The 15,018-nt window shown below is 44.6% G+C and overlaps 2 protein-coding genes and 1 long non-coding RNA gene across 3 annotated transcripts in view; 1 reads left to right on the top strand and 2 right to left on the bottom strand.

Annotated features, from left to right (window-relative positions):
* Positions 1 to 1,070: 1,070 nt before the first annotated feature.
* Positions 1,071 to 10,247, top strand: LOC118376834 (fibrinogen-like protein 1). Its single transcript, XM_052510462.1, has 7 exons — positions 1,071 to 2,653; positions 3,014 to 3,182; positions 3,430 to 3,589; positions 4,295 to 4,389; positions 4,911 to 4,999; positions 7,966 to 8,143; positions 8,682 to 10,247. The coding sequence occupies exons 1-7, from the start codon at positions 2,504 to 2,506 to the stop codon at positions 8,882 to 8,884; spliced, it is 1,044 nt and encodes a 347-aa protein (XP_052366422.1). The 5' UTR covers positions 1,071 to 2,503; the 3' UTR covers positions 8,885 to 10,247.
* A 1,029-nt stretch (positions 10,248 to 11,276) lies between these two features.
* Positions 11,277 to 15,018, bottom strand: part of mtus1b (microtubule associated tumor suppressor 1b) — a 97,009-nt gene continuing 93,267 nt past the window's right edge. The window contains exons 9-10 of the mRNA XM_052510458.1: positions 12,730 to 12,827; positions 11,277 to 11,572 (exon numbers count right to left, since the gene is read on the bottom strand). Coding sequence (XP_052366418.1) covers positions 11,356 to 11,572; positions 12,730 to 12,827 — 315 coding nt within the window. The 3' untranslated portion in view covers positions 11,277 to 11,355. The remainder of the gene's footprint in view (positions 11,573 to 12,729; positions 12,828 to 15,018) is intronic.
* On the bottom strand, positions 13,478 to 14,642 carry LOC127925502 (uncharacterized). The gene is made up of 4 exons (XR_008121117.1): positions 14,624 to 14,642; positions 14,162 to 14,249; positions 13,744 to 14,073; positions 13,478 to 13,655 (listed from the first exon to the last, which is right to left on the bottom strand). It is a non-coding gene; the product is annotated as an uncharacterized LOC127925502 (long non-coding RNA).

Below are 15,018 nucleotides of genomic sequence, written 5' to 3'. Positions count from 1 at the left end.
CTGCCCCAGACGCCGAAGACTCCTCGTGTTCCTACGCCACAGACACCAGAAGACAGTCGACGCAGTTCTCAGACACCCCAGCGAGAGCAGCACCGCCGGCAGCATAGCTCCAATACAGATTCCCCCAGGACAGGCAAGGAATCGCTACACTGGAAACAATGAGGCAAGACTTTAAGCCAACACCCAGTGCTAGAGGCACATGAAAGAGTGCGCTCAGGGGAGAAGACGTATATGTGTGAAACGTGCGGCAGGGGTTTTCGCTAGTCGGAAATCGCAACATGCACCTAAAGTTTCACGCCGGCGAGAAGCCGTTCATGTGACCTTGAGTCACATGAACATCCATGGTAAAGGGAAGCCGGTCAAATGCTGCAAGTGCAGGAAGTGGTTCCTGGATATAGACAGCTGCCAAAAGCACCAGGTGGCACGGCGCGGTGTGACCAACACCAACACTAACCTTCTCAGCTGTGACGAAAGTTGTTCGCTCTTGCCTGTCATCTGAACAGACGGACACAGAAACAACGCAAGTCACAATGAACAACAGAATCAATGGTTGTCTGTCTCTATCTTTCTGTGTTTGTCTGTCTCTATCTTTCTGTGTTTGTCTGTCTCTATCTTTCTGTGTTTGTCTGTCTCTATCTTTCTGTGTTTGTCTGTCTCTATCTTTCTGTGTTTGTCTGTCTCTATCTTTCTGTGTTTGTCTGTCTCTATCTTTCTGTGTTTGTCTGTCTCTATCTTTCTGTGTTTGTCTGTCCGTCGGTCATTACGAAGAGAAGGCTGATGAACGTGATAGACTTGGTGGCTCAGGGCCTGAGTCCTTGCCTTCCATTCATGGGTTCAAATCCCATTTCTTGTGTTTAGTGGACATTTCCACAAATGTCACTGTCAAAATGACAAAGAAAACTATTAAATGTGAAAGAGATGGTTGATCTAGGGGTCGAGGTCATGCTTTTCATCCATGAGTTATGTGTTCGAAAACCCATCTCTTTCTCTTCTGCTTTAGTCACTGAATGTCGATGTCTAAACTACAAAGAGAAGTGTAATGAGTGTGAAGGAGTCTGTGGGATCTCACCGGTCTCACAGGTTTGAACCCAGTGCTCTGGAAGATGGTTACCTCACCACTGAGGACTCCACTGGGTGGGACTGAAACACATAGAAGGGCACGATAAGTAGGTTTGGTTAAATCCTGTGGTGTCAGAACAGTAATCAGCAATGGCTGGGACAAGTAGACAACCCAATGCTTACAAGGCGAAAACTTTATGACTGAGCCAACACCTCCTTCGCTTCACTTCTCTTCCTATGTTAGAGTTAAGGAAACATTGAAGAGTCCACTAATAAGCCCATGTTGGAGCTGAAGATGGCAGTCTGTTAGCTCTGTGGCACCTACACTGGGTTTCCCAGTGACCTCTACTAGTCAGGGTAAATAATGCCGGCATCAATAGGCTTTCTGTATGTCACCCAGCATCAATTGGAGGTAGCTGGAGTTGGATACATGGCATCTCTACGCCAGCCAGCTCTCCCTCAGACACTTGCCTGGAGGCCTGGTCACATCAGACAAATACCTCTGGGCAGAATCACATCAGCATGTAAACACACCTCATCTCTGGAGCGATCAGACCATTCAGGCCACACCTCTGAACACACCTTACTACAGCTCACCTTAGCTATCATGTGAACCAGCGGTATTCAAATCTTACCCTATAAGGTCAAGAGCCTGCTGGTTTTCTGTTCTCCCTGATAATTAATTGCGCCCATCTGGTGTCCCAGGTCTAAATCAGCCCCTGATTGGAGGGGAAGAATTTTAAAAAACAACAGTGGAACTGGCTTGACGTCCTGGGTCCGTATCCACAAAGTGTCTCATAGTGCTGATCTGAGATCAGTTTAGCCTTTAGTTCATAATGAATAAGACTGAATAGACAGATACATTTATCAAAAACACATTCCACCAAATATTAATATATATATTTTTGATATGAGGAAGAAAAGCCTTATGCATGTATTTTGTTTAACTAGGCAAATCTGTTATTCTCTTATCTCTTATTCTCTTATTTACAATGACGGCCTAATTATGAAAAAATATCTGAATCAAACCCATTGAATTAATAGAAGTAAATCAAAACTAGAGCTAAAACATGAAACAAGGGGAATGTTGACTTTAGGCAGGGAAAGTTACAAGTCGTTGAACTCAAATAAGAGTCGGAAGGGCCATGTTTAAGAGGACGCCAGTAAAAGGTGCTATTGTATCACCAGTTGGGTTATGAGAAGGGAGGATAGATGAGGGAAGACACTACAAAAGGCAGCCCTCTTCCTACGCAATAGACCACGAGACACAACAAGGTTTAATCAGAAGGTCAATGGCCAGACTATGGTGGGAAGTCACTAGCCATTTTTCAAAGTACAGCAGAACACTCGTGCTGACTCCGATGTTTAGACACTAGTGGGCTGCGTCCCAAATGGAACCCTATTCCCTATATAGTGTACTACTACTGACCAGGTGCCATTTGGGATGCAAGCCAGTGTCTTCCATGGTGGGTTGTCAGAGGGTAGGGTGAACAGAGCGTCAGTAACACTGGTGGTTGAACAGAGCTCACACGCCATGGCAGGAGCGTCCACCATAGTAGTTTTGGGGCTTTTGTTCCTCACGGAATGCCACTCGGTAAGATTTATTTACATTTTGATTGGCTTTGGTTCATATTGTGCATAATTCTACTTCCTTAACACCCACTTACATTGTTATGATGACATTTTATGTGCCATTTTGGTGTATTCTGCATCCACCTGCATGTCTGTTTGTGTGTCTGTTTGTGTCTGTTTATGTGTGTGTCTGTGTGTGCATCGTCTGTCTCTGCATCCAAATATAGTTCATATCAGATTACATCATAACAGGTTTCTTTATTTATGTTATTGTTTAATGTACTGAGATTATCATTTGTAGGCTAACATAAAATTAACAAACTTGTATAGCCTGAGAGAGTGAACAGGATCCCCCTCTCCCCCTGTCCGTCCTGTCCACTAGGCCCCAGTGCAGTGTGGGGAGATGGTGGGGCGTCTGCAGGCTGAGATGGAGCACCTGGTGAGGGTGATCAACGACCAGCACCACTACATCCAGGGACTTCACTTCAGCCAGGCCCAGAAGCTGCCCCAGATCCCCCAGACACACCTCCAGACTGGGGGCCAGTACAAAGGTCAGGCAGGGGGTAGAACCCCATAGCTCCTTTTGTTCATGTGGAATTCTATGGGTAGAACATAGAATGAATGGAATGTCTTTTTACTGAACTGGATTTAGTTTTTTTTGTGTGATTCATGTTTGATTAGCTATTCAATTTTGTTTTTAAAACAGACATAAATAGTGAAAGATAATGCTGCTGTATAAGGAATGGATTGGGTGCCATTTGGTGTGCAAGCACTGTAACCATGTCCTCTGTGTGTTAGACTGTGCTGAGATCTTTAAGGATGGGAACTCCGTTAGTGGCCTGTATATGATCAGACCGGACCAGGCTCCCTCCTCCTTCATGGTGTTCTGTGACATGAGTGATGGAGGAGGCTGGACTGTCATCCAGAGGAGAAAGGACGGCACGGAGTCCTTCGACAGGTAGGTGGAAAGAAAACGTGTGATAAAAGGGCCTAAAGTGGCTACATTTAAGACCTACACGTCTCCTGTAAGACCTTATGACCTGTGAACCGTACCAGACAACATCATGGTGTCATCATACTCTTTATAATGTGATCTAACTGATGGAATATGTCCAGACTCTGACTTACACATTCACATTCATTTATTCAACACTATAAATATGAATATCTCAAAACAACATTTTTTGATTTAAAACAAATGTTAAAGACATTGTTTGGAACAATATACCCTACAAGTACATCATATTTCCAGAGTGGGCACTTTGGTTCTTTTAATGATATAAAAAGGATATATAAGGAGTCAATCACCACCTTCCGGAGACACCTGAAACCCCACCTCTTTAAGGAATACCTAGGATAGGATAAGTAATCCTTCTCACCCCCCTTTTAAGATTTAGATGCACTATTGTAAAGTGACTGTTCCACTGGATGTCATAAGGTGAATGCACCAATTTGTAAGTCGCTCTGGATAAGAGCGTCTGCTAAATGACTTAAATGTAATGTAAATGTAAATGTCAAAACATCCTTCCTCCCAATTACATTTTTGTGAGAATTGCCAAAACAATCTGAGATACTAAAACATTTTCCGCTCCCGCTGGCGTGGAATCTCGTTGGTTTCAGGTTTAGCATCACGTGCATGTGGTGTGTCTCCCTCCCTCTACAGAGCGTGGGTGGAGTATAAGCATGGTTTTGGAGGCAGCGAGTCAGACGGAGAGTTCTGGCTAGGGAACGACCCCCTACACTACCTCACCTCTCAAGGTGAAGAGGAAAACCTACAACTAGGGCTGAGTTTTTCCCCACCACTTGATCTGACCAGGAAACACTCCCGGCCCCTAGGAACAGGCTGTAATAGTAATATGACCCAGAGTTTTTCCTGGCCTTAGTCAGGTTATAACTAGGACACAGAGTTTTCCTGGTCAGGTAACAACTCTTGGCTACAAAAAACATCTAAAAGGCATGTGGCCAAATTCACATGGAATGTACCTAATAATGACAATGAATTGCTTTTATATTACATAAAATCTCTAACTACAGTAGAGCTTAATGAGCTCAATTTCCAACTTGAGGTAATTTGACTTATAATGGACTCAAGTCCAAAAATCTTTTATTGGCTTAAATCCTTGTTAAGTTTGCTTATCTGAAGTCTGATCATGGCCCCGAGTGCTTTACATTGTAGAGGCCACACTAACTCATCCATCACCACTACTGTCTCACCCACCTGGGTGACAATCGGTGGCCATTTTGGCTCTTTATGACCGGTATTTGACTCTGTTTTCTAGGCGACTACAACCTAAAGATCAACATGGAGGACTTTGACGGAAACCAGCGCTTCGCCAAGTACAAAAACATGAAAGTTGATGATGAAAAGGTACACGTGAACACAACACCATGGTCTTCACAGCAGACATTCCTCACACGGAACAGACACGGTTTTCCCATAACATTGGGTGTCACTATTTTGTCTACTCTTGTTCAAACTGTACAAAAGGCAGTTGAGATCTTGATAGAATGTAAAGAACAAGAACGTTTGTAGTCTCTCCTTCCTTTGTCTTTTTTAACCCAACATCCCTCTTTCTTTGTTGACATAAGTTTCTTTAGTTACACCTGTTGTTTCTCTCTCATTGTTGGGAAGGACCAATCTAAGTATTCATACTGTATAAACTGTTGTTTTCTCTGCATTGTTGGGAAGGACCGTAGTACAGAGTATTTCACTGTTCAGTCTGACATTTTTTCTCTCACTGACATTGTTGGGAAGGACTTTTGTGTTTTCACTGTTAGTCTACACTGTTGTTCCTGTGCATTGTTGGGAAGGACCAAGTGAGTAACCTTTCAAATGTTACTGTCTACACCTGTTGTTTTCACTCTGCATTGTTGGGAAGGACCGCTGAAAGGCTGGTCATGGCTCATTGTTAGTCAACACCATTATTTCCAGACTGCATTGTTGGGACCCACTCCATTTCACATACAGCCCCAACAGATGGGAAGGACACGCCATCTCCATTGCACTCCACACTGTTCTCCCACCTGGTTATTGTTGGGAAGGCCTATGTGAGACTGTTGTTCACCTGTGTTTCTCTCAGCATTGTTGGGAAGGACCGGTGAGTAAGTATTTCACTGTTAGCTCACCTTACTAATCTCAGGACCCTGGGACTGTTAACACCTGCCTCAGCATTGTGGAAGGACCGGTGAGTAAGTATTTCACTGTTAGTCTACTCCCTGTTGTTTCTCTCTGCATTGTGGGAAGGACCGGTGAGTAAGTATTTCACTGTTACCTACACTGATGTTTCTCTCTGCATTGTTGGGAAGGACCCCTCAGGTGAGTAAGTATTTCACTGTTAGTCTACACCTGTTGTTTCTCTCTGCATTGTTGGGAAGGACCGGTGAGTAAGTATTTCCTGTTAGTCTACCACCTGTTGTTTCTCTCTGCATTGTTGGGAAGGACCGGTGAGTAAGTATTTCACTGTTAGTCTACACCTGTTGTTTCTCTCTGCATTGTTGGGAAGGACCGGTGAGTAAGTTTTCATTCCAACCCCTGTTGTAACTCACCTGATTCAGTTCATCAACCAGCTGTTATTAGAATCAGGTGTCTAGATTATGGTTTCTCTCTGCAGTGAAAAGGACCTAAGTAGTAAGTATTTCACTGACAGTAGTTTTTCTCTCTGCATTGGGGAAGGACACCTGTTGTTTCTCTCTGCATGAAGAGTAAGTATTTCCTATTAGTCTAGGTTGTTTCTCTGCATTGTTGGGAAGTGCCAGGACCTGAGTCGTAACCTGTCTTTGCAGGAAATGGTTAGTCTACACCTGTTGTTTCTCCTGCATTGTTGGGAAGGACCGTGAGTGGAGTATTTCACTGTTAGTCTACACCTGTTGTTTCTCTCTGCATTGTTGGGAAGGAACATGGTGAGTAAGTACACCAACACAGTCCTGAAGTCTACACACTGTTATGCCTCTTTCACCTCATTGGGGAAGGCTGAAAAGATTTGTCATGGGCCCTCAGATCCTCAAAAGTTCTACTGCTGCACCATTGAAGGCATCTTAACTGGCTGCATCACTGCTAAGTATTGGCAACTGCTTTGCATTCTACCACAAGGTGTTTCTCAAAGGGTGGGAAGGCCCAGTGAGTAAGTATTTCACTGTTAGCTCCCTACACCTGTTGTTTCTCTATACCATTGGTGTCAGAAGAAGGACCGGTAAAAATGATAAAACACTGCAGTCACCCCATGGATTGTTTCTCTCTGCATTGTTGGGAAGGACCGATGCACCAAGTCTTTCACCAACAGGACCCTGTTGCTTCTACCCTGCATTAAGACAGCTAAATAGTTCACTGTTAGCTACCTAGATTGTTTGCATTGAAGGACCCATCTGCACTAACTCTTTTGACTGTTATCACATATGCTGTTGCTGCTTGTTATTAATATCCTGTTACCTAGTCACTTTACCTACCTTATGTACATATCTACCTCAATTACCTTTACTCCTGCATTGTTGGGAAGGACTCCGCTAGTACACGGGGCATTTCACTGTGTTAGTACCAAGGTATCATACCTTGTTACTAATTGTGCATTTATTATTAAGTTTTGAGTACTTTTCACTTATTTTCTTTCTCTCTGCATTGTTGGGAAGGACCGGTGAGTAAGTATTTCACTGTTAGTCTACACCTGTTGTTTCTCTCTGCATTGTTGGGAAGGACCGGTGAGTTTCACTGTTAGTCTACACCTGATTTTTCACTGTTAGTCTAGTAAGTATTTCACTGTTAGTCTACCTGTTGTTTCTCTCTGCATTGTTGGGAAGGACCGGTGAGTAAGTATTTCACTGTTAGTCTACACCTGTTGTTTACGAAGCATGGGACAAATACAATGTGATTTGAATGTCCTTGAGCAAAAGGTCCTGGGGAAAACCAGCAATCCTCTTCATTCACCTTCTCATATTAGCCCATCGTGGAACAAGATCAATATTTGTAGACAGCAGTTTTCAAAAAGAGACATCTCAGCAGTGCTCTGTTTAGGAGAACATTGACTGTGTTACAGTATAAGCATGTTTACATACCTTGGTCTATCACTCCTGGTCATCAGCCTATTACCTAAAGTTGTGGTGCCTTTTACACTTGGCGTGGGGAATTCTGGCCCAGGACTCTGCAGTGTGTGTACACCAATGTAGGCATTTGTTTGAGGTCTAAATTGAAGACTACAATTAGTTGAAATGTGAGATCAGGTGTTAGAGGTTAAAGGGGATAGTTCAGTGATTTTACATAGTTAAATATTCAAAATCACTGAATTATTTCCCCATAAAATACTTAAAAAGTTACTCCCTAAAATACTCCTCTTCCCCCTCCAGAACCAGTATAAGCTTAATCTGGGTGAGTACACTGGCAATGCGGGGATTCAGCCCTCCCAACAGAGTATTGACCTTCTCCCATCCCAGTGGGCAGTGGAACAGTCTAGGGGCCAGTCAACTGGGAGTCAAGTTCAGAGTATTGACCTTCTGCATTACTGTGGAGATTCATCCCAACAAGGTATTGACCTTCTGTATTACTGAGATTCAGTAACCTCTGAACAACAGAGTATTGACCTTCTGTATGACATGTCTGAGGCTGGTGGTTCAGTAACCTCTCAACAGAGTATTGACCTTCTGCATTACTGTGGAGATTCAGTAACCTCTCAACAACAGAGTATTGACCTTCTGCATTATGATATTTATGCCTCTAACTTTCCTCTGAACTAATCATTATTCACGATTCATTCACAATTATCGTAATCATTATCGTAATCATGGTAGCATCCACATTAATGTAGAATCGTTGAGAAATATGATATTCTTATTTACATTAAAAGTGATTCTAAAATGACAATACATTATTTGCCCTTCTTTTCTATTGGGTACAACATAATCTGAAACACAACCAAAACAAATCAACCAATGGTTGCGTGCCATCGACAGTGTTATTGACTGATAGATCGCTATAACATATATGGTTAGCTGGTAAAATATTTCTCCAGGAGTTGTAAGATCTGGCAATGTCCAAGCAATGGAACGCAACCTTCTGCTATGAATCTCAGATGTTGGTGTCATTCTGCATCTCTCCACCAGGTGTGAGTCTGGCAACTTGAACGGTCACTACTACAACGGGCCGTACCAAGCGGTGATGGATGACGGGGTGGTCTGGTACACCTGGCACGGCTGGTGGTATTCAATCAAATCCGTTGTCATGATGATCCGGGCCTCCGACGTCCATCCGGCTGGATCTGATGTCTAACTGACCAGAACGCCAGACGACATCGATCCTGTTAAGAGTTTTGCCTCACTTAGGATAGGCTGAAGGTGGTGTTACATCATAGAGAACATCCAATCATAACAATCTTGATGCTAAATGAGGTAAAACAGTAATTCTGCTCGTAGATTATTAAAGGATTACATTTATTTTCATAGTCAATTGCAGACCAAAAATGTATTTAAGCTTTTAACCCAACCCCTTTGAATCAGAGAGGTGGGGGTTGGGGGGGGGCTGCCACATTGGGTGCCAGAGGAGCTGTTGTTGTTCATTTCAACTGACAACCTTTTGGTTATTTGCCCAACGTTTTAACTTGCTAGGCCACCTGCTGCTAGCCCATATGCATGTGATCTACACATCCAGCCCAAAGCAGGAGGTTTAAAACATACTTTCTTAGTCGCCAATGTACCGGAGCAGGTCTTGTGAATGTGACTGTTGGCCGATTTTTACATGTTTTTCTTTTATAAATAATGGTACAATGTGTGTACAATTGTGTACTTTCCACTCAAATAATTTCCGATTGTGACTAAATTTTAATAAAATGTTAACTATGATCAACTCTTACTTTAACAGAAATATTGCCTATATTTCCCCCCAGAGTTCTCACTTGCAACCAGACTGGGCACGTTCCAGGTCGTTCTCGCTGGGCACGTTCCAGGTCGTTCTCGCTGGGCACGTTCCAGGTCGTTCTCGCTGGGCACGTTCCAGGTCGTTCTCGCTGGGCACGTTCCAGGTCGTTCTCGCTGGGCACGTTCCAGGTCGTTCTCGCTGGGCACGTTCCAGGTCGTTCTCGCTGGGCACGTTCCAGGTCGTTCTCGCTGGGCACATTCCAATCCAACGTTCCAATCTTAAAAGAAACTGCTCTATCATATAAATGGGCTTCCTCAGACAAACAGTTCTCCAGACATTGTGAGATCTAATCTACTGCACAGATCCACTGCACTAAAGACAACCTGGAACACGCCCATTTCCCCCCCTGTGTTTTAAGCCAACCCTTAAGACATTCACTAGTTTCTACCTGTTAATACTGCAGCCAGAGATAACAGACACTAGACATGCCTGAATAGTGTGTGCAAACAAACCAGTAGTACATTACAGACAGACAGAGCACCAAAACCTCACCAGTGAAAAGAGAGTGTATTACTTCCATGTTAAAGCTCAGTGGTCGTAGAGGAGATTTGAGGCCACTGAGGTGTTAAATGGGAGATCTGTGCCCTCCAGGGTGGATTCCTTTCTCTAGGTACTACTGCACAACAACAGGATTGAGCGTGCGCACACACACACACACACACTCTGCTTCGACATAGCGGTCAATCATTTTGACAGGTAAAGGACTTGTGTGTGTGTGTGTGTGTGTGTGTGTGTGTGTGTGTGTGTGTGTGTGTGTGTGTGTGTGTGTGTATAACCAATCTCTTCCAATGTATCACATTATACAAATACCTATATGTCCCTAATCATATCCACCATTTAATTATGTATTTATAGAGGGATAATAAATATAACATTGACGTTGATTTTTTTATCGTTTGTTTATTTACCTTTTAAAATGAAACAAAATGATGGTCAGTTTGAGGCATTCTTGGAGACGTGGGGAGGTTTGAGAGAACGTTGGCTCAACAACGTTGTGGAGTTTTGGATCCGGAACATTCTAAGCGATACAGCATAGAAGGGTAAATACATTCCACACCTTTATTACGGTAGAGAGATGAAGGGTTGGGATTAAAGTTCACTTTAACTGAATATCCGCGCCCAGATAGAGACTGTTTATACAACGGGTCAAAAGCTCGTTGGATAAAGCTCTGCTCTTCGATAAGTCACCCGAAAAGTCTATACCAAAGATGGCGGATAAATGAAGATAACCCACTCGGGCCATTTACCATATATTTTTTTTCATTGACTGTATATGAACCAGAAAAAAAGGGAATGCGATGTCTCACTTCCACTTCCGTCTCTGGCCTATACCATTTTAACATTTTCAAAACTACATCCAAGGTTTTTCGCACAAACTTTATTCGGGGAGCGGGGAACACAATGCACAAATAAAAGAAGGAGAATCAAAACGAGCTGAGAAGCTATGTACAAACCCTGAGGTTTAAGTTGCCTGTTCTTTCTCTCTGCTGAGGGGGAAAAAAGTGAGAGAAATCAGGCAGAAAAGAACGAAGGCAGAATTGTCCCCCGCTTTAAGTAAGTGCATCTGTGCAACATTGTCTTCTCTTTCTGGGAGCAAAGAAAACGTCTGTACAAGTCATTGTGGGCAGAAGCCAAAACTGCAGCGTCATCATATGAAGTAGTCCATCCGCATTTGGAATAGCTTTGTCTCCTTGAGAGGCTGGGGTTGGTGATCTGGGGTTAGGAGTTAAGGGACTGTAGAGGGGGGTTGTCTCTAGGGTGTGTTGGAGGGGGTATCCACACAAACACACTCTCTTTCTCTCTGTCCCCTTGGTATCCAGTTTGGGTTATCTGCTGGGCGAGAGTGGGGCTGCGGCGGTGGGGAAGGAAGCAGAGTTGCCGGGCGAGTGGAAGGGCGAGGAGGGAGAGAGGCGGCGGGGACTGGCCAGGTCTCCGTTGTGGAGCTTCCACAGCAGCTCCTCATTCTCCATGGAGAGACGCTTGTTGACCTTGGACTCCTTCTGCAGGGTCTGCTGCAGCATGGCCTGCTCACTGGACAACTGCCTGCAGGAGACACAGAGAGGAGAGAGAGGTCAGAGAGGGAAGATACACACAGAGAGGAGAGAGGGAAGATACACACAGAGAGGAGAGAGGGAAGATACACACAGAGAGGAGAGAGGGAAGATACACACAGAGAGGAGAGAGGGAAGATACACACAGAGAGGAGAGAGGGAAGATACACACAGAGAGGAGAGAGGGAAGATACACACAGAGAGGAGAGAGGGAAGATACACACAGAGAGGAGAGAGGAAGATACACACAGAGAGGGAGAGATACACACAGAGAGGAGAGAGGGAAGATACACACAGAGGGAGAGAGGGAAGATACACACAGAGGAGAGAGGAAGATACACACAGAGAGAGAGAGGGAAGATACACACAGAGAGGAGAGAGGGAAGATACACACAGAGAGAGAGAGGGAAGATACACACAGAGAGGAGAGAGGGAAGATACACACAGAGGAGAGAGAGGGAAGATACACACAGAGAGGAGAGAGGGGAAGATACACACAGAGAGGAGAGAGGGGAGAGGGAAGATACACAGAGAGGAGAGAGGGAAGATACACACAGAGAGGAGAGGGAAGATACACACAGAGAGAGAGAGGGAAGATACACACAGAGAGGAGAGAGGGAAGATACACACAGAGAGGAGAGAGGGAAGATACACACAGAGAGGAGAGAGGAAGATACACAGAGAGGAGAGAGGAAGATACACACAGAGAGGAGAGAGGGAAGATCAGAGAGGAGAGAGAGGGAAGATACACACAGAGGAGAGAAGATACACACAGAGAGAGAGGGAAGATACACACAGAGAGAGAGGGAAGATACACACAGAGGGAGAGAGATACACACAGAGGAGAGAGGGAAGATACACACAGAGAGGAGAGAAGGTCAGAGAGGGAAGATACACACAGAGAGGAGAGAGAGAAGTCAGAGAGGAGAGAGAGGGAAGATACACACAGAGGAGAGAGGGAAGAGAGGAGGAAGATACACACAAAGTGAAGGTGGTTCACTGAACAGCCTCTATTACAGCAACACAGAGACATAGGAGCACACACATTCTTAGAACTACATTCTACATGCTAGAAACCCTGCTGGAAGGACAAATGGTGAAGATGAGGATTCTGGGGAGAGATGAGTCACTCCTCTCTGCAGTACGTACTTGGAGAGTGCGGTGTGTTTGTCCATACGGGCCCTGTAGTCTTCGTTCTCCTGCTGGACTTTGTTCAGACGCTCCTCCAGCTTCACGTTGCTCTCCATCTGGCGCCAGACAACACAAATGGAAAAGTTTAAATTAGATATTTCTCTCTCCGCTCCTGTACTTGAATCATGCCATGATAATATGTACTTGTTTGCATTTATACATTTGCTCGCAGCATCGCATTAATGGAAACAAAGACTGTTCTCAGGGCAGAGGCCTATGTTTCAATCGTGTCTGGGACAATTTTAGTATTTTAGCCAACCTCTTTCCTAACCTTAACCTAATTCTCCTAACCGAGAGGGTTAATTCTCCAACCACGTTAATTCTCCTAACCGGCCACGTTAATTCTCCTAACCGGCCACGTTAATTCTCCTAACCGGCCACGTTAATTCTCTCTAACCGGCCACGTTAATTCTCTCTAACCGGCCACGTTAAGGTTAATTCTCCTAACCGGCCACGTTAATTCTCCTAACCGTTAATTCTCCTAACCGGCCCGTTAATTCTCCTAACCGGCCACGTTAATTCTCCTAACCGCCACGTTAATTTTAATTAGATTAATTCTCTCTAACCGCCCGTTAATTCTCCTAACCGCCATGATAATATGTACGTTAATTCTCCTAACCGCCACGTTAATTCTCCTAACCGCCACGTTAATTCTCCTAACCGAGCCACGTTAATTCTCCCCTAACTTTAGCAACCTCTTCTCCTAACCGGCCACGTTAATTCTCCTAACCGGCCACGTTAATTCTCCTAACCGGCCACGTTAATTCTCCTAACCGGCCACGTTAATTCTCCTAACCGGCCACGTTAATTCTCCTAACCGGCCACGTTAATTCTCCTAACCGGCCACGTTAATTCTCCTAACCGGCCACGTTAATTCTCCTAACCTGCCACGTTAATTCTCCTAACCGGCCACGTTAATTCTCCTAACCGGCCACGTTAATTCTCCTAACCTGCCACGTTAATTCTCCTAACCGGCCACGTTAATTCTCCTAACCGGCCACGTTAATTCTCCTAACCGGCCACGTTAATTCTCCTAACCGGCCACGTTAATTCTCCTAACCGGCCACGTTAATTCTCCTAACCGGCCACGTTAATTCTCCTAACCTGCCACGTTAATTCTCCTAACCTGCCACGTTAATTCTCCTAACCTGCCACGTTAATTCTCCTAACCGGCCACGTTAATTCTCCTAACCTGCCACGTTAATTCTCCTAACCTGCCACGTTAATTCTCCTAACCTGCCACGTTAATTCTCCTAACCGGCCACGTTAATTCTCCTAACCTGCCACGTTAATTCTCCTAACCTGCCACGTTAATTCTCCTAACCGGCCACGTTAATTCTCCTAACCTGCCACGTTAATTCTCCTAACCGGCCACGTTAATTCTCCTAACCGGCCACGTTAATTCTCCTAACCGGCCACGTTAATTCTCCTAACCTGCCACGTTAATTCTCCTAACCGGCCACGTTAATTCTCCTAACCTGCCACGTTAATTCTCCTAACCGGCCACGTTAATTCTCCTAACCTGCCACGTTAATTCTCCTAACCGGCCACGTTAATTCTCCTAACCGGCCACGTTAATTCTCCTAACCTGCCACGTTAATTCTCCTAACCGGCCACGTTAATTCTCCTAACCTGCCACGTTAATTCTCCTAACCGGCCACGTTAATTCTCCTAACCTGCCACGTTAATTCTCCTAACCTGCCACGTTAATTCTCCTAACCGGCCACGTTAATTCTCCTAACCGGCCACGTTAATTCTCCTAACCGGCCACGTTAATTCTCCTAACCGGCCACGTTAATTCTCCTAACCGGCCACGTTAATTCTCCTAACCGGCCACGTTAATTCTCCTAACCGGCCACGTTAATTCTCCTAACCTGCCACGTTAATTCTCCTAACCTGCCACGTTAATTCTCCTAACCTGCCAGGTTAATTCTCCTGGGAAGAGTCTTGGTTTCCACTAATGCGACACAGCGTTTTGCTCACTCGATCACGTGACATATGCAATGAATCTCTAATAGAAGGCTGGTGTCTGTGCTCACCATTAAACACTGATGATGGCTTGATTCACAATGAATCTCTAATAGAAGGCTGGTGTCTGTGCTCATCATTAAACACTGATGATGGCTTGATTCACAATGAATCTCTAATAGAATGCTGGTGTCTCACCATTAAACACTGATGGTGTCTGTGCTCACCTTTAAACACTGATGGTGTCTGTGCTCACCATTAAACACTGATGGTGTCTGT

The sequence above is a fragment of the Oncorhynchus keta genome, unplaced genomic scaffold, assembly GCF_023373465.1.
Source record: "Oncorhynchus keta strain PuntledgeMale-10-30-2019 unplaced genomic scaffold, Oket_V2 Un_contig_5685_pilon_pilon, whole genome shotgun sequence".
NCBI classification, from domain to species: Eukaryota; Metazoa; Chordata; class Actinopteri; order Salmoniformes; family Salmonidae; genus Oncorhynchus; species Oncorhynchus keta.
Note: the sequence above shows the minus strand (reverse complement) of the source record. Positions and strands in the feature narration are given on the sequence as shown.